Source organism: Antechinus flavipes, chromosome 2 (genome assembly GCF_016432865.1).
Source record: "Antechinus flavipes isolate AdamAnt ecotype Samford, QLD, Australia chromosome 2, AdamAnt_v2, whole genome shotgun sequence".
Lineage (NCBI taxonomy): Eukaryota > Metazoa > Chordata > Mammalia > Dasyuromorphia > Dasyuridae > Antechinus > Antechinus flavipes.
In genome coordinates this window covers 545253855-545279476 of record NC_067399.1, presented here as the reverse complement: position 1 = coordinate 545279476, position 25622 = coordinate 545253855, and the positions used below count along the sequence as shown (strand labels likewise).

The 25622-nt window shown below is 32.0% G+C and overlaps 1 protein-coding gene across 1 annotated transcript in view; it reads right to left on the bottom strand.

Annotated features, from left to right (window-relative positions):
- Nucleotides 1-25622, bottom strand: part of VPS13C (vacuolar protein sorting 13 homolog C) — a 186969-nt gene that overhangs the window by 13163 nt on the left and 148184 nt on the right. Inside the window, 12 exon segments of the mRNA XM_051973796.1 lie at nt 1434-1597; nt 4195-4270; nt 5181-5294; nt 5959-6040; nt 8824-8963; nt 13624-13737; nt 13897-14008; nt 15040-15109; nt 15218-15299; nt 16979-17119; nt 20848-20989; nt 22379-22614. Of these exon segments, the coding sequence (XP_051829756.1) occupies nt 1434-1597; nt 4195-4270; nt 5181-5294; nt 5959-6040; nt 8824-8963; nt 13624-13737; nt 13897-14008; nt 15040-15109; nt 15218-15299; nt 16979-17119; nt 20848-20989; nt 22379-22614 (1473 nt within the window).

Sequence of the window (25622 nt, the reverse complement as noted above, 5' to 3'; positions counted from 1 at the left end):
ATTTTCTCACAGTTCCTCCCCATCTTTTTTTTTTTTTTTTTTTTTTTGGTATTCTTTGCTATTCTGAGACAGAATCTCAAAATTGTTTAATTTGTCTCTAATTATTAGTGGTGTGGAGTATTTTCTCATTTAGCTGTATAGTCTGGGTTTCTTTCCTTGAGAACTGTGTATATTCTTAGACTATTTGTCGAGTGGGGAATGGCTTTTATCTTATGAATTTGAACGAATTCCACATATCTTTTGGAAATGAGACTTTTATCAAAAGCATTTGCTGCAAAGATTTTCCCCATATATTTCTTTTTTCACCTTAACTTTATTATATTTGCTTATGTAAAAAACTTTGTTTTTTTAATTTTATGTACTTAAAATTATCCATTTTATCTTCTGTGAGTCTCTCTAAAACTTTTTTTGATGATGGCCTTTTTCTCTAATTTGTTCTATCTAAAATACATACCCATTTGGTGCTTGTCTATATGAGTTTTATATTTTACAAATACATTAAGATTCTTATTCACTTGATCACGGCTTCTTTTCTGTTTGTTATCTGGTACCATCATAGCATCAAATCACTGCCACCACTATCATCAAAATCTTATCTGCCACAGTACTGTCATATAAATGTAACTTAATTTAATGAAAAGAGCTAAAATAAATCATTAATTTCTGAGACAACCTTTTCTATCTATGAGCAAATGTAAAAATTAAGCCGCCATGTGCCTCCCAAGGGTTTGCTTCTAATAATTTCTTAACAGTAGCTTTAGTTCTATACTTTGGAGTCTTGCCTGATAAGCCTGATGCCTCACTTTTTTTGCTAGGCCATCACAGGCTGAGATCTGTGCAAAGTGCTTCAAGTGATTGCTTCTCATAAGAAACCTATGAATACTAAAACATCCCCATTTTACAGAGGAAACAGTGAGGAGTAGAAGGAGCGTGACCAGCCTGAGCTGTTATATAAGCCCAGGCATCACCTGCTCCTACAACAAGCCCTTGCCCATCAATAATTTCACGTAGTAACTCAAAATAAACTTGATTTTCATTAAGTCCTTCCACTCTATAAAAACCGTAAGTAAAATTGTTGACCACTGTAACAAACCACACACTTAGTCTGAACCTAAGCAAATTAAAAGGACACATTAACTTAAAGTAAAAGGTATACTGGTTATGGATATGCACTTAAACTTAACTCTAAAATTTAATTATTTTAGCAAAGCCCATTTCAAGAACATAAACACTCAGAACTCACCGTGAGAAGTGACTAACAAGTTAGTAGACACAATACAAGTTCTTTAGCAAGTTCAGCCTTATTTCCTAACACAAACTCTAGATTAATTTATTAAATTCATTTACAAAATGAGGATTTCTATTGCTATCTTCATATTATTAAATAAATAGCAGGAAGCAAATTCAATAGTGATCCAAAATAAACATAATACCCTCAGGAAGCCCTTTCCTCCTTTGGCCAGACTGTCCCCAAAATCTTTAGGCTGACGGCCCATCTCTTCTCGTCGTTTTTGCTGATATTCCTTGTCCATTGTAATTGCAGCCAAACCTTTCCCAACAGAACCTGTTATTCGGGACACAACCCCTGCTGCTCCTCCTAGTATAAACAAAATGAAGTTTGGTTATTTTAAAAAATTATACACATAAAAAAGTCATAGTCCTTAAATGATAATATATAACCTAATTTGAAAATGGTCTTCCCATCTCATGTTTAGCAATATGCAAAATTAATTATTTGGAAAACAGATTCATTAGGAAGAAAAATAATCTAAAACATTATCAGAGATAATCATTATTTTTAAATTTTCCGTTTTATGGCATATAACTATGCAAAATAGTTTCTGATAATTTTTTGTTTCTGCTCTGTTGTGATTTCATTTTGTTATTCTTTATTTTGGTAATTTGGGGTTTTTGTCTTGTTCTTTTTTCCAATCATTTTACCTATAAACTTAATCTTGTTAATTAAAAAATAGCTTTTAGTTTTGATTATCCTATAGTTTATTTTACATTTTATTTTCTACTTTAATTTTCAAGATTTCTATTACCCTCATTTTAGATTTATTTTTTTACTTTCTACTTTTACAGTTTCACATTTAATTTTTAAAATATATACTCAAGTATTTATTTTATTTTAAATATATGAAAATTATTTTTTATTTTTATTTTAGCTACATTTTAGAAATTTTAGTAGGCTATCCATCTTTATTATTCTTACATAAAGCTATTAGTTTTTGCTTTGTCCTTTGACCTATTATTCAGCATGTTACCACTGTCCCCATTTATGTCTGTCTTTTGATCATATACCCTATTAGTCACCAATTTTTGTCATTGTTTGTATGTGATTAGATATACAAAGAACATGTTTAAGATTTCTGCTTTTCAACTTTCACTTAAAATTTCTCTGGCCTAGAAATATATATTTTTTAAATTAAAGTACTATATGACACTAACAACAAGCATTATTTTTGTTATTGTTTCCATTCAGAAGATGCCATAGGTTTTTCAGCTCAAAATTCTCCAGTAGTTTCATTTAGTTCATATTTTAATTTAACCTTCTGAGAATTACCTAGCACTCCACAAAATACTTAAGTCTACTACATGCTACACTCTCTCTTTTCGACTGACAATTTTCATTCATGAATTTAAGTGATATTCTCTATATTTATTGCTTTTGGTACAATCTATGTTCTCTGAGCAGCATAATGAAACAACTTTGATTTTCTTTTGACTTTATCAATTTTTTGTCAACTTGTTTCATAGACTGATTTTAACTTTTTTTTTTTGGACTAAATTGATACAGAGTAAATTCTATGACTGCCCTTCTCCCTCCTTTTCTCCCTCTTTCCCTCCCTCCCTCCCTCCCTCCCTCTCTCTCTCTCTCAACATTATTTACAATGTGTAACAGACTGTTTGATATTATCCATTCTGCCATTTTCTTTGGTTTTATTAAACTATATATTCAATTCATACTTAAAAGTATGATTAAACACATGTATCCTTTCTAAAACCAGCTTCATCATTTTTTATAGAATAATAATATTCATTATATTCATATACAACAGCTTATTCAGCCATTTCCCAATTGCTGGACATCCACTCCCTTTTCCGATTCTTTGCTACCATACAAAGAGCTGCTTCAAACATTTTTGCACATGTGGGTCCTTTTCCCTCCTTTATGAGTTCTTGAGGTACAGATCCAGTAATGGCACTACTGGTATGCATAGTTTTGTAGTCCTTTGGGCATAGTTCCAGATTGTTCTCCATAATGGTTGGATCATTTCACAACTCCAACAACATTGTATTAATGTCCCAGTTTTCCCACATCTCAATATTTATCATTATCTTTTCTTGTCATCCTAGCCAACCTGAGAAGTGTGAGGTGGTAACTCAGAGTTTAATTTGCATTTCTCTAATCAATAGTGATTTCTGGGACAGGGTAGAGTAGTGGAAAGGAGAAAGGATATAGAAGATCAGACTCATGAGCCCCTTTAATCCAGATGATGGTATCTTCCCTGCTAGTCTGTGAATATGAGAATCAAATATGGCTCTTCTTCTGTGGTTGAATCCTCCTTTTTTTCCTCACTTTTCTACCAAATGGTTGGGGAAAACTAGTGTCTGTTTTTTTCTTGCATGACTGCTGCCATGAAGGATTCATACAGCTGCATTTTCAATACTAGACTAAGCTTATTTGGGGTCACTGAGATAGGTGCTTGGAGTTGGTTGGAGGTAGAAACACTAAATGAAAGTGTCTAAGTATTTATTAATGAGCATTTAACCTTGCATAAGCTATTATGCCTAATTGTCTTGCTGATTCAGCTGAAACTACTTTATACTTGGGTTGACAATAATCATAATAGTAAAATTACTATTAAAAGCTAGCATATCTTATATATGTTAACTTAGATGATTAATGTAATTCAATTATTTTGAGGTTTTGATTTAGAAAAGTTTGTATTAAGTAACTATTTGGCTATCTTGCTGGTCATATAAAATCTCTCTAAAAGGGATCACACAGGAATAGTGATAAGAACCACAGGCTGCTGTCTTAAAACTATCATTCATTTAAAGGCAAGAGAATAACTATTTTTTACCCAGAGGTACTAGAAGAAAAGAGATCCTCATTTGAGTAAATATGAAAATTTTATCATAAGATAGAATTTAGTGACTTTTAAGAATAAATGAAATAACACATACCTACAGTGTGTCCAAAGAGACTTCTTACTCCAATTACTAACCCTTCAGCAAATTCTTCAGGCCCTTGAACAGCTCCCTGATTTAAAAAATTAAAATTTTAATTTCTTACACTTTGATTTAACAGCGTCTATTAATACTTTTAGGACTAATAAAAATATACATATTTTTCCAGCGATAACCTTCAAAAAAATCTTGAAATTCCATTCAACACCATACTTTAACATTCTTTTCATTTTCCCTCTCAAGAAAAAAAATTTATTGAGTATACGTTATGATCATAGCATCCTAATCGCTAAGAGAATTTTGTCAAACTCTGTGAAAGAACTAAAAATATAAAACAGCAGAGTCAAACGTTTTAACGTCATATACTTTAAGCATACTCCAAAGAAGAAAGCATAAGAGATACAATTCTTGCCTGAAAAAGCCATTTAAAGTTAGATTTTTAAAGAGAGAGACATGGGAAAGTTGAAGCAACATAGTACTTATATGAAGACTCAGAATGTAAACTCAAATCTGATATAGCAAAAATTCATTTTCTCCAACTATCTTCTCTAACCCTATGCTTTCTTACAATCTTTAGAATGGGATTCTTAGCGTACAGCCCACGAACTTGGTGCTTTAATATTCTAAGAACTGCATTTCAAAACAACTGAATTCCTTTGTAATCCTACATATTTTATTTTATACATTTAAAAGCATTATTTTTAGAGGAGATACATAGACTTTACCACATTGACAAAGAGGAGCATAATACAAAAAGGGTTTAAGAATAGTACTTCTTAATTAAAAGAATAGTACTTAAGTAAAAAGAGATAAGTACTAATAACTCCTTTAAAGAACCCGGGGATTGGTGAAAGCAAATTTAAATCTCTTTAACCCTTTGAATGCTTCAATAATTCGTTAAACTTAAATGTTCAATTTGAGAAAAAGATAAAGTAGAAATTCAATTCCCTATTTTGGGAGTCAAAACAAATAGAATGAAATACCTGAAAAGGTTCATAGAAGAGTGCTTCAACACCTTCAGATAGACCTCTAATTAATCCAAATGGATTTCCAAGTACATCTAAGCCCAATACTAGGACATACATCTGCTTCAAAAACTAAAAAAAAAGAGTTAATAAAGGCTCTATGGTTATTTATTTGTTCAACATTAAGATAACAGTAACACTTTTAAAACAACAGTATTAGTTAAGTCAAATATTATAGTTGAAGGGAAAAGTAAGATGTGCAATATTTGCAAATCAGAACAAAAAGGAAATGGAATGGCAATACTACAAATAAATGATATCTTAATATTACCTTCAGTATTGAAATAGTACCTAAGAGGCCCTAAATAGTTACTATGTGCTCTTGAGCACAGACTTAAAACTAGAATAACCTAAGTATGCCTCAGTCTTCTATTTTATTTTTGGTACTGATTTAGAAGGATTCCTCTCTTATAACATATCTAGGTACTATTTCTATACTGATTATAATATATAGACTCTCTTCAGGTTCATACTATTGCCAAGAGGCTTCCCTTTTTGATTCTCTAGAACCTTAAGAGTCTGAGGTAACCAGCTTCTACCTACTACAAAAAAAATATATTTTATTGAAAAGAAAGAAGAAAAAGTTAAGTAAGGAAATGCATTTTCATTATTTAAGCTAAGTACTTGGTACTTAGTAATAAGTAAATAAGGGTACTAAGTAAATAATTAAGTGATCACCTAGCCTACTAAGCAAGAAAAATGGGGAAGTTTGTTCTTCTCTTGAGTCAAAAATTACCTGTTCACTATAGTGCCTGACAACACTCCACATGAGTTGATCTCTCTTGTAGAACTGATACTGAATTTCATAATATGCCAGTCTGAAAAGTAGAAGTACATGAGAACTGTCATCCTTAGTAACTGATACTTAATTTAAATACAACTGAAATCTTGAACATTTAGAAATTATAATTAGTTTTGCATCCTGGCCATACAAATTTGACAGTTTCCTACAGTATACATTTATGCATTTCTATAAATTACCATATTAGTATCTCATTCTTATAAAAATTTTAGGAGACAAAGCAGCCAATAACTTTAATAATCTAGTATTTGATAAACCTAAAAACCCCTATTTTTGGGATAAGAACCCATTATTTGACAAAAATTGCTGGGAAAATTGGAAATTAATATGGCAGAAACTAGGCATTGACCCACACTTAACACCGTACACCAAGATAAGGTCAAAATGGGTTCATGACCTAGGCATAAAGAATGAGATTATAAATAAATTGGAAGGGCATAGGATAGTTTACCTCTCAGACCTGTGGAAGAGGAAGGAATTTATGACCAAAGAAGAATCAGAGATCACTACTGACCACAAAATAGAAAATTTTGATTATATCAAATTGAAAAGTTTTGTACAAACAAAACTAATGCAGACAAGATTAAAAGGGAAACAATAAACTGGGAAAACATTTTCACAGTCAAAAATTCTGATAAAGGCCTCATTTCCAAAATATATAGAGAATTGACTCTAATTTATAAGAAATCAAGCCATTCTCCAACTGATAAATGGTCAAAGGATATTAACAGACAATTCTCAGATGAAGAAATTGAAACTATTTATAGCCATATGAAAATACACTCCAAGTCATTAATAATCAGAGAAATGCAAATTAAGACAACTCTGAGATACCACTACACACCTGTCAGATTGGCTAGAATGACAGGGAAAGATAATGGGGAATGTTGGAGGGGATGTGGGAAAACGGGGCTACTGATACATTGTTGGTGGAGTTATGAGCACATCTAAATAATGTGTTCTGGAGAGCAATTTGGAACTATGCTCAAAAAGTTATCAAACTGTGCATACCCTTTGATCCAGCAGCGTTACTACTGGGCATATATCCCAAAGAGATACTAAAGGGAAAGGGACCTATATGTGCCAAAATGTTTGTGGCAGCCCTGTTTGTAGTGGCTAGAAGCTGGAAAATGAATGAATGCCCATCAATTGGAGAATGGTTGAGTAAATCATGGTATATGAACGCTATGGAATATTATTGTTCTGTAAGAAATGACCAGCAGGATGAACACAGAGAGGACTGGCGAGACTTACATGAACTGATGCTAAGTGAAATGAGCAGAACCAGGAGATCATTATACCTCAACAAAGATACTGTATGAGGATGTATTCTGATGGAAGTGGATTTCTTTGACAAAGAGAAGATCTAACTCAGTTTCAATCGATCAAGGATGGACAGAAGCAGCTACACTCAAAGAAAGAACACTGGGAAATGAATGTGAACTGTTTGCATTTTTGTTTTTCTTCCCAGGTTATTTCTACCTTCTGAATCCAATTCTCCCTGTGCAACAAGAGAACTATTCGGTTCTGCACACATATATTGTATCTAGGATATACTGTAACCTATTTAATATGTAAAGGACTGCTTGCCATCTGGGGGAGGGGGTGGAGGGAGGAAGGAGAAAAATCAGAACAGAAGGGAGTGCAAGGGATAATGATGTAAAAAATTACCTTGGCATGGATTCTGTCAGTAAAAAGTTATTTAAAAAACAAAACAAAAAAAATTTTTAGGAGAGAGATAAAATCTGATCTAGAGCCTAAGAAGCACTATAGCTAGAGAATATTTATCTTCACTAATAAACACATTCTGGACTAACTTTTTAGGGAAATTTCATCTTTACTATATTAATCTAGCATTTAAGATAATTTAAGCAGAAACTAAGTTAATCTTTGTTGAATGACCTTCTTCATAGAAAGACCTTATGATCTTAAGAAAATATTATTTACAAGCACTCAAATCATTTAAGAAATGCTTACTTAAATGAAAACTATGGATCTGCTAAATACAAATATTCTTATCTTCCAAAAATGACTTTTAGGAAATTTTCCCTCTCATCTGGCTCTAAAATAACTTTTTCTAGGCTTTATTTACACTATTTAGTTTCATGTATTTTATGCCCTAGCCAAACTACTGCATTCATTGTTGCAAAATTCCCACCTATTCTCTGTTGTTACATATTTGTCTACTTCATCCTCCATGTCTGAAAAACTTTTCTCATATGTTTGCTTTCTGAAAATCCTTCTTACCTTCAAGACCAGACCATGGAAGATGCCTATATCCTCCCACAGCCAAATGAGAAGTTATTAATTTCTCTAGGAAATTATAACAACAATGCCAATATTTAAGTTTTAAATGCTTCATAAGTACTTCAACAACCCCCAGCCATTTTATCCAATTACCATAACTCTGAAGCAGAAAACAATCATGGAAGTCTCAACCCTTTTATGACTGCTCTAAGGAATAATTGCTTAATAGTGTTTCAATAACCCACTATATCTAGGACCAGCTCTACCTAGATTGCATTTCATTTCTGGGTTCCTGACAACTGGACTCCTCATTCCCTATCCAACTATATCCTACTGCACTTTGAGTTCCAGAACCATAATCAAATCAACTTTGTAACTGTTTTTGAAAAGGGTGAATCACTCCATTTCCCTATGGCACCACTGACCAGTCCTTTAACTTTAGAGTAAAATCATCTTAAATAAGAGTATGATGACAAAGGGAATGAAATATCTATACATGATAACAACAGTTAATATTCCTGTGTTCCCAGTTTATTTGAGAATAATGCTTACTTGAATATGAGGTCATCCACATCAGTCAGTGTAGCACCTATGCTTTTCAATAGGAGGTTGACAGAATGAAGTGCAATCATTTCCTGTTTTTCTTTGTCTGATTCTTCACCACCAGAACCCAAGGAAAGACTTAAATGTAACTAAAAGTATTTTTTAAGAAAGACAGATAAAAAAGCTATTAGAAACAGCTTATACAAATAACCAATTTTTTCTTTCTAAAAAAATTTGCTTTACAATACACCAATAAAAATTATCAACCCACAAATTGCTTAGTAATTCATTTAAAATATAAAACTTTAAACTTATCCATCTAATAAGTTTGGATTGTTGAGAGTCTTAACATTTTACCACTACATCTAGTCTTTCATTAAAAGATTACAAAGAATGCAAGCAAAATAGATATAAAATTATCTGAAATAATATGGTGAATTAGCTACAAGTCATCCATGTTTAATGCCTAATGTGTTACTTTCACCCACTTAACTAGAAATTTATTTGTTGTAATATGAACTATTGAATGCACTGGCAATCTCCTTTTTAGAAAAATCAGGTATATGGTCAACTCTAATATTTTGATGTCTCTCCTATTCTCTGTGACTTCTCAAAAATTATTGATAATTACCTTACATTGTTATCAAAAACTGTGAATTACTAATGCAAAAAGTCACAGTGAATAGAATGTTTGACCCAAGTTTAAATATGGCCTCAGATATTTACTAGCTGTGTGACTCTGGATAAATCATTTTTACCTGTCTGCCTAAATTTCCTGCCCACTAAAATGGAGATATAGTACCTATTTCACAGGATTCTGGTGAGAATAAAATGAGATAACCTATGTAAATAGCTTTACTAATTTTAAAGCACCTTATAAATCACAGCTATTATTATTGGCATTATTAATAATAATTGACACTTTGATAAATATGTCATGAATAATCCATATCACTGATTTCTTTCTTTCTGATGATCCTGGAAAACCTAGAAAATGATTATCAGTTCTCAGTTTAACATAGTAAAAGAACCCCAAATTCTACATGGTTCCTATATCTCCACATATGTATTATAAGAAAATTAAAATCAAATTTTTGTTCAAAACCCAAATATCCATTCATTCTTTTATCACATTGAGCAATTACTACAGACTATAAGATAGACACTACTATTATGGAAAAATAAGATACAAAAAGTAAATAAATACAAAATATGTTAAGAGAAAATACAGATTAATGTCCTCAAGGTTGAAGAGAGATACATATCAACTAGGGAGCAAAAGGGGAGAATCAGGAAAGGTTTCAAATAAGCCATAATATCTAAAGAATCTATGAGACAGGAGTAAAAGGAAAAACATTTGAAGGACAGGGGACAGCTTAGGCAAAGTCATAAAGGTAGGAGATGGAAACAATTTATTAAGATGAAGCACTATGTATATATTTGGGATATAATTTCAAATTTTCCTTAATGACATAAAAATGGAAAAGGAAGAAGTGCTCAAAAGGTTTCCATTCTCTGCTTTATAATTCAAAGTATTTAAAATCTGCTTAGTTTGTTAACATAAATATTTTTGATCATATTATGGAATATTATAAAAGGGTATGGTAGTAAAAATTGTAAAAGAAACCCAAATCAAGAGATGTTCAGATCAATTTCTTGTCAATAATCTTCATTCAACTTTATACATAATTTTTAGGCCATCTTCAAAAATTTCCTTAAATTCTGTGATAATATACTAGTAAAACATTATAATTATTGAGATATAATAACTACTTGAATAATTCTGTATTATTGAAAGTGAATGCTGAGTTGGAACAACTTCAGAACAAACACACATACACCAATACACACACACACACACACACACACACACATACACACACACGCTCGCATGCACACGTATGACCATAAATAGATAAAATGGACCCTTACACAAATCGAAGGGCTTCTGCACAAATAGAAACAATGCAGTTACAATCAGATGGGAATCAAAAAGTATCTTTCTAAGAAATATTTCTGATAAAGTTTTGATATCTAAGATATATAGGTGTATATATACACACATATAAATATCACATATTATATTTATATGAATAAAAACCTAGCAGATCAAAATGTACAAACAAGCAGTTTTCAAAAAAAAAAAAAGTAAGCTATCAATGTCTATGATACCCATAAGAATATTCCATCAGAGTAGTAAAGATAATTCTCTCCAAAATTAAAACTAACAATTGTTGAAAGTACAATGATTGCACAGATATACATGTACTATTTGTGGAGCTGTGAATTGCTCTAACCATTTTAGAAAATAAATTGGCACTAAATGCTTCAAAGTTATTAAACTGCTTTCGGACCCATTGACTACTACTACACATATACTGCAAAGACGTCCAAGATAGATGGGAAAGACCCATGTATACAAAAACATTCACAGGAAAAGCCTTTTAAAAAAGTCAAGAAATGAAAATATAGCAGATCCCAATTAATTGGGGAATTGTTCAACAAATTATGGTATATAAATTTGCATACAGATTACTAATAGAAAATCAGTCATGTAAATAAATGACAGAAAGAAAGGTTGTAGAGAAACTTTTAAGATTTGCATTCATCAATGCAGTCAAATGAGAAGAACCAGAAGTGACTACTATAATGTAAAGGAAAATAAGTTATAAAGACTTAAGAATTCTAATCAATGCAATGAGCAGTCATGATTCAGAAAAATAATGATGAAGCATGCCGCCTCCCATTTCTTGACTAACAGAATTAAAGGTTTGGATAAGATTTACATTTTCAGGCACAGCCAATGTGTAAAATTTGCTTTGTTTGATTATACTTACTTATAACAAGGGAAGGTTTTTGTTTTGTTTGGGGTGAGGAGAAGATAAAGAAGGAGTAAATGACTATTAATACAATGAGAAGAAAAAAATATATACAGACAAAAGTAGAAAGAAGTTTAGAAAGAGATACAGATAGGCAGGGCAATGTCATTACTGTCTTTTTAACATGCTTTTTAAAATGTGGCATGTAACAAAAATTTATAGTATTATATTATATAAAAATCCTTTGATACTGAAATGTTCATGTTTCGTACCATTTGTTAAGTTGATTAAAAAGGAAAAAAGTGAATGCTGAAATGTTTTATGTGTCTTTATTATCAAATATTAGCTAGTATGCATGTTTATCTTAGACCCAATTCATCATGCTATTTCAGATAGTTGATTAGAACTTCTTGTATTATTAGCTATCTTTTAATGATGCAGAAAAATATAAAAATTTTTTTAAAAAAATGCATACTGTTCTATAGCTGTGAAATGCTTATTGAAATATACAAGGTTTTTAGATTTTTTAAATATCTTAAATGCTTAGTTCTTCTGTGTATAATCTTCCATTTTAATTTTATAAAAAGACAGGCACAAAAAATTTTCCAACATAAGAGTAAATATATAAATGCAATAAACAAGTTTTCCTTTATCATTTGGTCATTTTCTATAATGTTGTTCTCTAAAGTAAATGTTCTCTGTGAGCAGATTTCTTGGGGAGCTTCTGAAAGCAGCCTTAGTTTCAGTTCAGTTCAATAATCACCTCAAATGCAGCCAGGAATTAAAAGTCTAAATCCTTTACCGTCTCTTTCCAAATCTTATCTCCTTCACTTCAGGCTCAACTAGTTTTCTAGAGGCCTTCTGGATCTTGGTTTCAGTATTCTCCACAGGACAGCCTGCCACCACTTCTCTGTCTTCCTTCGTTCTGCCTGACTTGTGAATCTCCTCGACTGAATCCTGGCTCTGAATCTCCCAAAGTGCACTCCTAGTTTATATATGCTCTCTTAAAGGTGTGAATCTTGCAGAACTCTACTAATTACATAATCATTGTCTCTATCAATTCCAGTGACTTAGCACCTTGTAAGAATTCTAACAATTTTCTAAATATTTTAAAGAAGAGTTGAGGGAAGACTACTTGGGAAAGGATGCTAGAAAGGCAAAAGGATGATACTTTTTTGTTCATTTTTAACATATGCATTTATCTACCTCCAATATGGCTGTGAGATATCACATTCACAATATTGTCTGAGTATTTTATAGTTAATGTGCAAGAAATGGCTTTAGTAATGTGGTTCAAAGATAAATACATAGCACCTATAATTTTTATATCTCCTTCAGGATAGAGCCCTTCTGAAATAAAGGGGGAGAATTATGACTCATCCTTTTTACATTCACAATTCCCAATGTGCTTTAAAATAAGTAAATTTCTACCATATCTTATAATGTCCAGGCTAGCTCGCTGGAGGGCCTCAGGATCAGTCAGAGTCAGGATAAATCAAAGTTCTTGGTCTTTAGAGGGAGAAGTGAAGGAGGCAGGGAAGCTGCCATGTAGTTTGCCAAAGATGTATCCTGGATTTTGGAATCTGGGTTCTCCAGCCTCTCTTCTCCTCTTCCTGCCACCAAGTGACTCTGACTTCTCTCCCCTAGTCCTCTAATCCTTGCCTATGATTACCTCACTATCACCCATTCAGCAGGAACCAATCATAAGGAAAACCATCACATTACCATATCACCTAAGTATATGCTTATAGAGCCATTATTTCACATCCAATAGATAAATATCCTTAAGTGCTCTGCTGTCTGATTCAAGTACACCTTTTCGGAGTTGCAGCCCTCTACAATATCTAACAAAATATCTGATTTTCTTCCTTAGAAAATCTACTCTACTTAGGTCCTTGAAATAAAATCTTCACCTGATACAATATTTTTTCCAAATTTCAAAATAAATACTTGATTTGTTTCCCACATTCCCAAAATAGTTACAGCATACCTTAATGGGAGAAATATGGAAATGTTCAAAGAAACTGAGGCTTGATATGTCTGTCATGGATGTTTCCAGTAATTCAGTGTTTAGAGTATCAATATCTTGCTGTATTAATTTAGTCTAGAAGAAATGAAATCATTAAAAGAAATTTTTAATCATGTTTTCTTTTTTAAAAAACCCATTCAATAAAAACATCAAATTTTAATTACTTCACACTCATGTTTTTCTAAGAGACAGAAGTGAAACTCTATGAGACACACAATGAAAAAGTATGATTACCCTTTTCCTTTCAGCTTCAGGGTCAGTAGCTGGTGTGAAGAGTGCAAGAACTGCACCTAAGAATCCTTGGTCAATTTTCAAAGCCATTTCTTGGATAAGAACCATAAAATACCTAGAAAAAAATAACACATAGTAACAGTAAATAATGCTTTTTCTATATATACAATAATTTCATTACCATATTTTCAGCAATATTTAAAGAGAACTAGAATTATAAATCAACATTAATAGAGCATAGCATGCTTTATTTCATTCCCTTATTTGATTTTCACAATAATCCTGTAACTCAGGTACTGGATATATCTCTAGATGTAGATATAATCTATGTGAGAAACTGAAGCCCAGAAAAGGAAAGTGATTTAAAAAGTCCTAAATCAGTGATTTCCTATTTTTGGCCAAAGGCCACAGCAGAAGATTTCTACTTCATCTGCTAAGAGCTCTTTCATCAGGAAAATAATGAGATCTATCCATAGGTGGAATGATCTATTATGAAAACCACCTCTAAATACTTAAGCCATTACTCAATTAATTATAAAAATCAGCTCTAGATGGCTGACAAATGCCATATACTCATTTCCTACCAGGAATAAAAATACAAACAAAAACAAGCTTCTCTCCTCAAGAAATTTACATTCTAAGGAAAGAAAACAATTTATAAAAAGAAAAGTAAGTAGAGAGAAGGTACCTACATGAAAGCAAAGAGCAGGGAATGATCAAGCAAAAATGGTCTAGGCCCTTGCTCAAAAGGAAGAGAAAATAAGAGATGACCAGCCTTTAGGTGTCCTGGATTAAAGGCCAGGCTCTGACACAGATTAGTTCTATGAATATGGAACTTTTTTCAGTGCTCTAAAGCACTCTAAAGTTGCTCTAAAGCAACTCTCTAAAATTAAAAATTATAGACAATGTATCAATTTGTTTCAGCAGACAATTTCCATGCTACAGGTTTCCCATATCAATGAAAGCAAAGGTTCAAAACTAAAAATAGTAATCATCATTATAAAATAGATTACCACACTCAAACAAGAGGAAATAAAAAAAAATTATATTACAAATTAGTATTTCAAAAGTTTACCCTGACTTTATCAGAATGCTAGTGGCAAATATCAGTGTAACTTCCTGTTAAAACTTTCTTAGTTTACTTACTTGAATTGCAGCACTTTACTATACTCATTAAATCTTGTGATGATGCTAATATCAATAAATGGCCTGGGCTCTGAAAGGTAAAAAAGAGAAAATAATTGATCTCTACAGAAAAAAATGTTAATATTTATTACCTTTAATAAACAGGTATGTTCCAAATTAACTTTTACTTTTTCTTTACCTGAATCCAAAGCAATGGACTTTGGAGGGGCTACAGGATGAAATGCAACTGGGAACATTGAACCTGGTAACTGGTTATCAACCTAGAAGAAAAGACAAAAAGGATGCATATATTTTTAATTTTTTTAAATTTTATACATATGTATGCACATATGCACATACATATACACACATACACATACTCCCCAATTATCTCTGTGCTCTTTAAGGTTTCTTCTACTTTTATTTTATCTTATAATTTTTTTTTTATTCTTATCTTCTATCTTTATAACTACTTATTTTTCTTTTCCCCTCCAATTTTTATTTTCCAATATAATCTTTTTTTCTCTCTCCCAACTAGAGAAAGATCCCACATTCCACAAAGGAAGTGGAGGCAAAAAATATGAGGTTCTGGAAAACATAATTAGAGCAAAAAGATATAGGAAATTGTATGCAATTACACAAGCAATGTGAAGAATTTATACACTAAGTCATTAATGCAAATCTTTGTAGCTATATACCAGATAGGCCATGCTAAAAGTAATTAATATATGGTCTTATAAATAATAGCTTATGGTAGAAACTGGTGTAATATTAAACAGGAAATATTAAGGAAAAAATTGACTTATTTTCAGAGACAATGACGAAAATTTCTCATTATAAGTTAAAAAACAAATGGGAAATCGAAACTCAACTTGTTCAGTATAGTAATAAGCCATAAAATGCATACACATGTAACTGAAGATTTCCCTGATCAAATGAGAGTAAGTCATGTAAACACTGCCTCTCTATCTGGGAGTAATTTCATGTGCCAAAGAACTGCCATTGCTTTTAAAACACAGTGCTAAATAAAAAGTCCTTAAATACTATGTTTTCAAAAAGTCTGATTTCTACTATAAACGATTAAGAAAATATTAAAATGTCTTATTCCAAAATAATTTATGAGAGATTTCAAACTCAACAGATTTTATATTATCATATAAAACATGTTCTTTTTGAATTGCATATATTTAACCTAAATCAGATTACTTGCGGGCTTGAAGGAGGAGGTAGGTAAGAGAAGGAGGGAGAAAAATTTGGAACATAAAGTCTTACAAAAATGAATGCTGAAAACTATCTTTATGTGTATTTGGAAAAACAAAATACTATTGAAAATTTAAAAGGAAAAAAACACTTTTTTTTTTTGACAAGCTGGATATTCTTACCAAAAGGAAGACTTCTACTTCTGCATTAAGATGTATAAGTCAAGAAGTATATAGATAAAATACATTATTAAACTGACTGGAAAACGTTCTCTAACAATACTGAAGAACTGAAAAAAATGTAGACACACAATGATAAATCCTAGTTAAAATTTATAATCCCATTCTTAAAAATTTACTAATGACTTTTTTGAAAATGAAGATAAAGGAAGTTATTTAGAAGATGCAGTGGATAGAATACCAGCCCTGGAATTAGGAGGACCCGAATTTAAATCCAGCTTCAGATACTTAACACTTCCAAGCTGTGGGATCCTGGGCAAGTCATTTAATTCCAACTGCAAAGGAAGAAAGAGAGGGAGGGAAGAAGAAAGAGAGAAAGGGAAAGAGGAAGAAAGGGAGGGAGGGGTTAAGGGAGGAAAGGAAAGAAGGAGGAAGGAAGAAAGGGAGAGAGGGAGAAAGGGAAGGAGAGAGAAAGAAAAGGAAAAAGAGAGGAAAGGAGGGGAGGAAGGAGGGAGGGAAAAAGGAAGGAAAGAAGGAAGAGAGGGAGGGAGGGACGGAAAATGAAGATAAAGGAATATTACCTGAATCCAGTACAATTGGGCCCGTAAACTTCTTTGGTGAGGAGACTGCTTAAACTCAACATGGATACCTGGTAAGAAGTCTCTCTTAATATGACACCGAAATGGGACTCGCATTTCCATAGGGGATCGACTAAAATTTACCTAAAATAGAAAAAGGTTATCTATATCTAAGTAGTATTTTTCAGTTCCAAGTAAAAGTTATATAAAATATTCTATAATAAGGGCAAAAGGAATCATTTAAGGAATACATAGTACCACAGTAACATTAGATATTTAGTATTTTTGTTGAATCAATGGGAAATATCTCTTATATGTATGCACACACACACACACACACACACACACACACACACACATATCTCAAAATTGGTAATATTAAATTTTTTGTAATTTTTTGTTGTTGTCCTCTATCTATGCTGACCTTAAGGCCAACAATTTCATTTTTTTTTAAGTATAGCATTTTTCCATTAAACACAAGAGAAAGACAATTGGCAGGCTTAAGGAAAGCATTTATATTTGGTTATACATATATGCATATATCAATGAGAACTAAATCTTCTAGTGTTCAACATGTATATATATATATTACATATATATGTATATATATTTCAATTTAACTGTGTCTACTGAAATAACAGTATAGTTTGCAATAACTTGCAAAAAAAATCAATTCAAAAAACACTAAGCACTTGGGGTAGATAAGTGGTACAGTGGATAGAATTCCAGGCTTGAAATCAGGAAGACTCATTCTCCTATGAAATTCTGTCTTAGATCTACTAGCTAGGTAACCCTGGGCAAGTAATTTAATCCTGTCTACCTCAGTTTCCTAATCTGTAAAATAAGCTGGAAAAGGAAATAGCAAACCACTCTAATATCTTTGTCCAGAAAACTCCATACAAAGTTGAAATGTTAGATACAACTGAAAGGAATAAACAACAATTACATTCCTACTGTAGGTAAATCAGTTTCAGGCTAGAAATAAAAACATCTATTATCTCTCCTCAAGGAGCTCATAATGACTCTCATGAGAGAGGAGTGATGACATATACAATTAACGATGATGAAAAGCATAATGCCATAAATTAAAGAGTCAATGTTTTAGAAAAAACATGAGAACAGAGAAATAGATGTGAGAATCATCTGAAAAAAAAAAAAAAAAAAGAAAGAGAGAACTAAAAGCCTGGATATAGGTAAGCATGCCAAAGGAGAGAGCAGAGAAATCAGAAGAAGCATTTTGACTCAGCTTTGGGAAAAAGGAACTATATCTAATAAGGGCAAAAATTTGGTAGAAATAAACTATATAGAGAGAGCAATCAGTTCTGCTTGCCCGACCTAAATTCTCACTTTTGGCTATAAATAAAACAGCAGAAACTGAAATTTCTTATTCAATCAAAGAATAAGTCAAAAATTGTGTTCATGTAATTGAGCATTTCCCTGATCAAATGGCAGTAGGTTATATGAACACTACATCTCTGTCTCAAAATATTTTGTATGTACCAAAGAATCTTGCTGATTATAGACACCATGCTCTAGCTACTGAGCAACCCAGCTGCCTCTGGATAAAGGAACTAGATGGCTCAGTGGACAGAGTCCCAGACTTGCAGTCAGGAAGACATCTTCCTGAGCTCAAATTTAGTCTCAGATACTAGCTACATGACCCCAAGCAAGGCACTTAAATGTGTTTGCCTCAGTTTACTCATTTGAAAAAAATAGAGAAGGAAATGGTAAATCATTCCAGTACCTTTGCAAAGAAAACCTCAAAAGGAGTCACAAACAGCTGAAGACAACTGAAAAAGGCCTAAACAACAACGTTAATTAATGCTAGAAGACTAAGGGGTAGTTGTCTATGTAAGATGTATTTATGTAATAAAGCCATATCTGATCGATGCATTAGAAACCAATATATCTAAGAGATGGAGTGTGTATTCCAGAATACAATACAAACCTTCCAAAAGTACGGAATCAAGAAATGGAAAGAAAAGAATTATAGGAATTATAGGAAAATTCCTATAGGAAGAAAGTCAGTTTGGCTAGAATGAAATGCACAAAGTGGAAAGATGCTAGAATTAGGTCCATTTGGCTAGAATGTAATGCACATAGTGGAAAGATGCTAGAATTAAGTCATGAAGAGTTTTAGATGACAAAGAAAGGAGTTTGTAGTTGATAGTAGAAGAATCAGGAGCCACTAAAGCTCAATTAATAGGGAAATAACCTGATCAGACTTGTGATTTAGGAATATCTTTATAGCAACTGTCATAGATTGAAGAGAGATGAGATGTGAGGCACGGAGACCAAGTAGGAGTTTATTACAGTAGACCGGGCAGAGGTGGCTCCAAGAAGGACTCACCCTGGCAAACCTCTCAGCAGACAGGATAAACAAGGTTAAGAGTAACTGACATCAGTGAGTTAGATGATATCTACAAGCGGGAAGATTTTCCCTAGACAAACAGGTGGATGAGAACAGTTTATTCATTGGAACAAAGCTGTGAAACTGCCTGAAATGGGAGCTGTGGAGTCTTAGAGCTTGGTAAGGCACTGAAGACACAGGGTCATCTATGGTATCCTGGGCCATTGTCAATCATCTCAATTTTTGTCCTGTCACTGGATTTTGATGACTTAGGAAGACAAAAAGGCTGATGACTTTGTGAAATTCTCCCTCAGTTAAATTTAATTCATATACATGTAAAGACATCACTCCGTAATGTTATCAGTCCTCTTCAAAAATAAAGGATGAACAATAATCTAGATGAATTACTGCTTTCAAAAACAAAGTGCCAAAAATAAAATATTTTGAAAGAAAAGTTTATTAGATTATTAAAAAGTAAAGTTATACAGACACGATTAGTCAAAGAAATGGGGGAACTAGGGAAGAATACTCTATTCTACATGAATTTACAGATTTTATCATTTTAAAGAATAATTAGTATATATGCTGCAAAAAAACACTCAAAAATTTAGAAAACCATCTCCTTAACTTTTAATGAGACAAATATAATTCTAATATCTAAACAAGAAAAGGATAAAGCAAAAAAAGAAAAATGTAGGTTAATATTTATGAATATTAATTTGAAACTGTAATTTTTAAATTAAAATTAAGCAAAAAAAGACCATAACAAAAGACCTTTTTTAAAACTATGACCAAATCAGAGTAAAAACAATTCAATACTAGGAAAATAATTAGCATGATTAATCATACAAAAAAACAAACAAACAAACAAACCTACTCCTAAATCACATGGTTTTATTAATAGATGAGGAAAAAAATCTTTGGCAAATTAAAAGACCAACATATGCTTTAAAAAACCTATGAAGCACCAGCTCAGTAATGTTTTATTTTAATACAAAAAAGTAAATATGTGAAATACACATTTTATACTTGACATTTATAGCACGTATATGTAAGAAACAGTATAGATACCATGAGTAATTTCAATTTCTAAAATTATATGCTTTTCAATTTAGAAAGGATTTTAAGTCTTTTTGAACAGGTTCCTCATTTTACAGTTGAAGAACCTAAGTAGCAGCAGTCAAGTGACTTGCCCAAAGTAGTTATATGGCAGAGTCAATGTTTGAACTCAGGTTCTTTAACTTCAGATTTAGTGCTCTCTCTTATTACTTCACCAAAATCTTAAAAATTTTTGAAAATACCCATGAAAACACAACATAAAAGAACATTGTTACAGCTAAAATATTTCATTAAAATAAAAGAAAAAATGTAAAAATTTGTTAATTTTTTAATGAAATTGTTTCATACATACATATATATCAAACATTGTAATTCTTGCTTAGCGATATCTTGATTCTTATAAAGCCTACTGGAAAAGTACATGCCATTTGATATTAATATCACAAAATAAAATTAATAATACCTCAAAATTGCTGTCTAGTTTAATCCATTCATGCTCATTTGACTGAAGATACTTCTGATAGGCTTGTTCCAAAATAATTATGTTCTTTTGACTAAAAGGTTTCCATTTCCGTTTTGGTTTCATCTCCCAAACAACATCAGAACTAGAATAATTCAATAATAAAATTTACTTCAATAATCTACATATTTTTAAATGATACAAAATTTTTATTCATCTCTAGATTCACATTTATATTAAATATGTAAATTTTAATGATTTCACAAAATATTAAAGATTGTTTCTAACACAATTAACTACTTTTCAAAGAATACAAAAAAAGCCCCCCCAAATTGCTCTAAAACAGGGTATTTAAGACTTATTAAGAGCAATCTTATGAAGCCTATAGAATTTTTTCACTGATATTTTCAAATGTGCAAAATAAAATGCATATGGTATTTTGATAACTATATTAAGATATAGTTATCAAAATAGTGAAACAAATCACTGATTGAAGCTTAAGAACTTTTGCACTAAAACATTTGCCAACTATTTAATACAGGAAGGATGCTGATTACATGTATAAAGGCACATAAGAAAAAAAATTAGATTTTACTTGTATAACTGATAGGCATTTAATTACTCAAAGAGCTTAACAAGGTTCTAAACTAGGAATATTTAGGGAACAATTCAATGAAGAGAGAATTTATTTTTCTTTAGTATAAAAACAATAAGAAAAATTACCTCTATAGACTATATCACAATCAATTTTTAAATATTGCCTTTCCATCCTGCATATTTTCTTATGAAAGACCAAAAAGTAATTTTTTGCATAGACTGCACATTGGCAGTCATTTCAGATTGAGCTTCTGCTAAAGTACTAAGTGGGTTGGGGGAAATTGGCTTTAAAAGCAAAAGGTCTTTACAAGCCAAAATCTTTATTAAATGTATGGCATGAACAGAACTTTGATTTTTGTAATGTCTAAATTCTTGCAATTATATAAAATATCTTACTATATCCAGTAAAAGAATCAATATGGTTGATTACATTTTATGTTTTTTTCAATAGCAACTCACTCCTAAAATAGTTTACTAAATTAAAGCAGGTTTAAAAAAATAATAAAACTATTTGGGGGGGGGGGAGAGATGAGAGGGAATCTCACACAATGTAAAGTGGGGCTTAAAATTTGGAGGCGTTGGGTTGAATTCACACCTCTGACACAAATTAACTGTGTAAATAACCCTGCTCATAGAATTGCGTCTTTCATGTTTTTAGCAACTTTGAACTGTAGAAAAAATGCTGTTTTGCCTTGGTACCAGTAGTCTTTTCATCTAGAAGTTCTCTATGATATGAAATCTTAAATTTAGTCTCTTTGTTCCAACCTTTTCTTTGTGCAGCTACTGACTTAAGAGATCTAAAAGAAGTAACCACTATTATAAATTTCTCAAGAATTACAAGAAAGGAATTTAAAATTCAGGAAAAAAGTGTCTCAAAATGTAACTGAAATATTTCCTACTCAATAACTTTTAATAATGTGTTCTCCTTCTTCCATACCTAGTTATCCCAATATATGATATTTCCTGTTTATTTTCATTGTTAACCAGTGAAAGTCCAAGACTATGAAGTGACACATTTATCTCTTGATCAGCCTGTTCCATTTCTTCTGCTTGTCGTGCTTTGGAAACCAATGCCACATCATCAGTAAAAAGCAGTACTCTTTGGCGTCCATCCAGGAATGATACCCAGTGTATTTGAATATTTGCATCATATGGAAATTGTCCACATTCATCCTAAGAGAAAAGAAAAAAATAAGCAAAGGAGGAACGGCAATAATAACTGATATCAGTATAGTGCTTTAAGCTTTGTCAAACAACTTTAGATGCATTACTATTTTAGATCATCAAAAATAATCCAATGCAGTAAATATTATTAAACACGTATTGCAGATTAGCAAACATTAGCTCAGTAGTAGTCCCTTAATTTTCACTTAACTAATTAATTTAAGAAGCAAGATTTGAACTTAGGTCTTTCCTGACCTCAAGTACTGCACTTTTTCCCATGTATCACATTTCTACCCATTTTAAAAGGAGAAAGTATGATTATGAGAAACTTCCATTCTAATGGAAGAAATTAAGCTAATGACATCAGATTTTCTATAAAATGCCACTTTATAGAAATATAGTGTTTTACTAATCAAAACACTTTGATATTCATTTTTTTAAGCACCATAAAAACCAAGTAAAACAGAGGAAAAAAAGCAATATTATCTCCCTTTTATGGAGAAGAAAATTTAAACAAAATTATCTAGTCACTTAGTGATAAAAACATAAAATGAGGAGCACAAACTGATGTGAACTCCAATAGGACACAAGACAAAAGATTTTGTACCCTGTTTTTATTCTAATATTTACATTCCTAAGGTAATGGTCACATACTGGGATATTAATGTAATAAACCATTTCAAAAATAACTTCATTCTAATCTATTATGGTTCATATTTCTTTTAAGCATTCTGCTATAATTTTAGATGATAAACTTAACCTAACTAACTAAACTTAAAACCATTCTAATGCTATGCACAAAAATTTTGTTTTAATTTCTGTGTAAGTTTCAAAATAAAGTTTAAAAGGTAGTACTTTAATACTATAAAAAAGAAATTAAATCACATCAGACCACATTTCAAATACTGTATTCAATTCTAGACCCATTTTAAGAAATACTTTAACAAACTAGAGTAAATGGCAGAAGAGGGAAATCAGGATGATAAGGGATCTCAATCATAAGAAGGTAGAAATGTTGAAGGAACTGGGATATTTAATATGAGGCAAAAGAAATAAGCATTTATTAAATACCCACTACACATCAAGTATTGTACTTAGTGTTTTACAAATATAATTTCATTTGATCCTTACATAACAATTCTGGGAAATAAGTACTATCATTATTCCTATTTTACACTTAAGAAAACTGATGTAGAAGTTAAATGACTTGCCTAGTCTCCTAAAATTAGGCTAGATTTCAATTCAGATTTTCCTGACCCAGGCCTAGGTTTCTATCTGCTGTATTACCTATCTGTTTCTTAGTTACTAGAAAAGAAGAAACATTAGGAAAAAAGACATAAGAAGTGTCTTCAACTATCTGAAGGGCTGTTGGGTGTGAGAGGAATTAACTATTGCTCTATAGAGAAAAAATATTTCAACAACAAGTTCAGCAAAGAAATGGGCTGCCTAGAAGTAGGAACACTTACTCCCATTACTACAAACATTTAAGCATAAATTGGATGACCAATTTTGAGGGATTTTGTAGATGGGATTCTTATATTAGTTGAAGGATTGAACAATGACTTAATTGTTAAGGTTCTTATCAACCTGAGAAATATATGAAAAACTTTGGCTTTTTTTAAATGAATGTTTCAAATGCAAGTTATTAGAAACATATATAATACTTATGATGAAAGAATTCTAAAAATAAAACAACACCAACAAAAAACAATGTGGCAATGTGATGCAGTTTCAACTGTGTTGGATTTGAAGGCAGGAGACTTGGATTCAAATACTGAGGTACTCAAGACCTATGTAAATTCAGAAAAGTCACTTAATCTTCGTAGGGAGAGAGGGGAGGGAAGAGAGAAGGGGGAAAAGGGGAAAGAAAGGAAAAGGAAAAGGAAAAGGAAGAAGAAAAGGAAAAGGAAAGGAAAAAAGCACTGGTCAAAGTGACTTTTAAGCTACCGAACTTAGGCTGTTTTGATCATGTGAACCTTAAACACACACTGATTGTGTATGGGCTAAAGTTTTGACTCAGCTCAGCAACTCTGGTATATAGATCTGAAACCAGAAATGAAACAAGGCACCTGCTTAATAATTAACATAAGGAGATTTACTAAGCCATTGAAAGGGAAAGGCATTCAGAAAGAATATGCATCCAGGATATAGTCTTTTTTTTTTTTTTTTTAAATAATTATAACTTTTTATTGACAGAACCCATGCCTCGGTAATTTTTTATAACATTATCCCTTGCACTCATTTCTGTTCTGATTTTTTCCCCTCCCTCCCTCCACTCCTTCCCCCAAATGGCAAGCAGTTCTATACATGTTAAATATGTCACAGTATATCCTAGATACAATGTATGTGTGCAGAACTGAACAGTTCTCTTGTTGCACAGGGAGAATTGGATTCAGAAGGTAAAAATAACCTGGGAAGAAAAACAAAAATGCAAGCAGTTTATATTCATTTCCCAGTGTTCTTTCTGAGTGTAGCTGCTTCTGTCCATCATTGATCAATTGAAACTGAGTTAGATCTTCTCTTTGTCAAAGAAATACACTTCCATCAGAACACATCCTCAAACAGTATCGTTGTTGAAGTATATAATGATCTCCTGGTTCTGCTCATTTCTCTTAGCATAAGTTCATGTAGGTCTCTCCAAGCCTCTCTGTATTCATGCTGCTGGTCATTTCTTACAGAACAATAATATTCTATAACATTCATGTACCACAATTTACTCAGCCATTCTCCAATTGATGGGCATCCATTCATTTTCCAGCTTCTAGCCACTACAAACAGGGCTGCCACAAACATTTTGGCACATACAGGTCCCTTTCCCTTCTTTAGTATCTCTTTGTGGTATAAGGCCAGTAGTAGCACTGCTGGATCAAAGGGTATGCACAGTTTGATAACGTTTTGGGTATAATTCCAGATTGCTCTCCAGAATGGTTGGATTCATTCACAACTCTACCAACAATGTATCCATGTCCCAGTTTTCCCACATCCCCTCCAACATTCATCATTATTTTTTCCTGTCA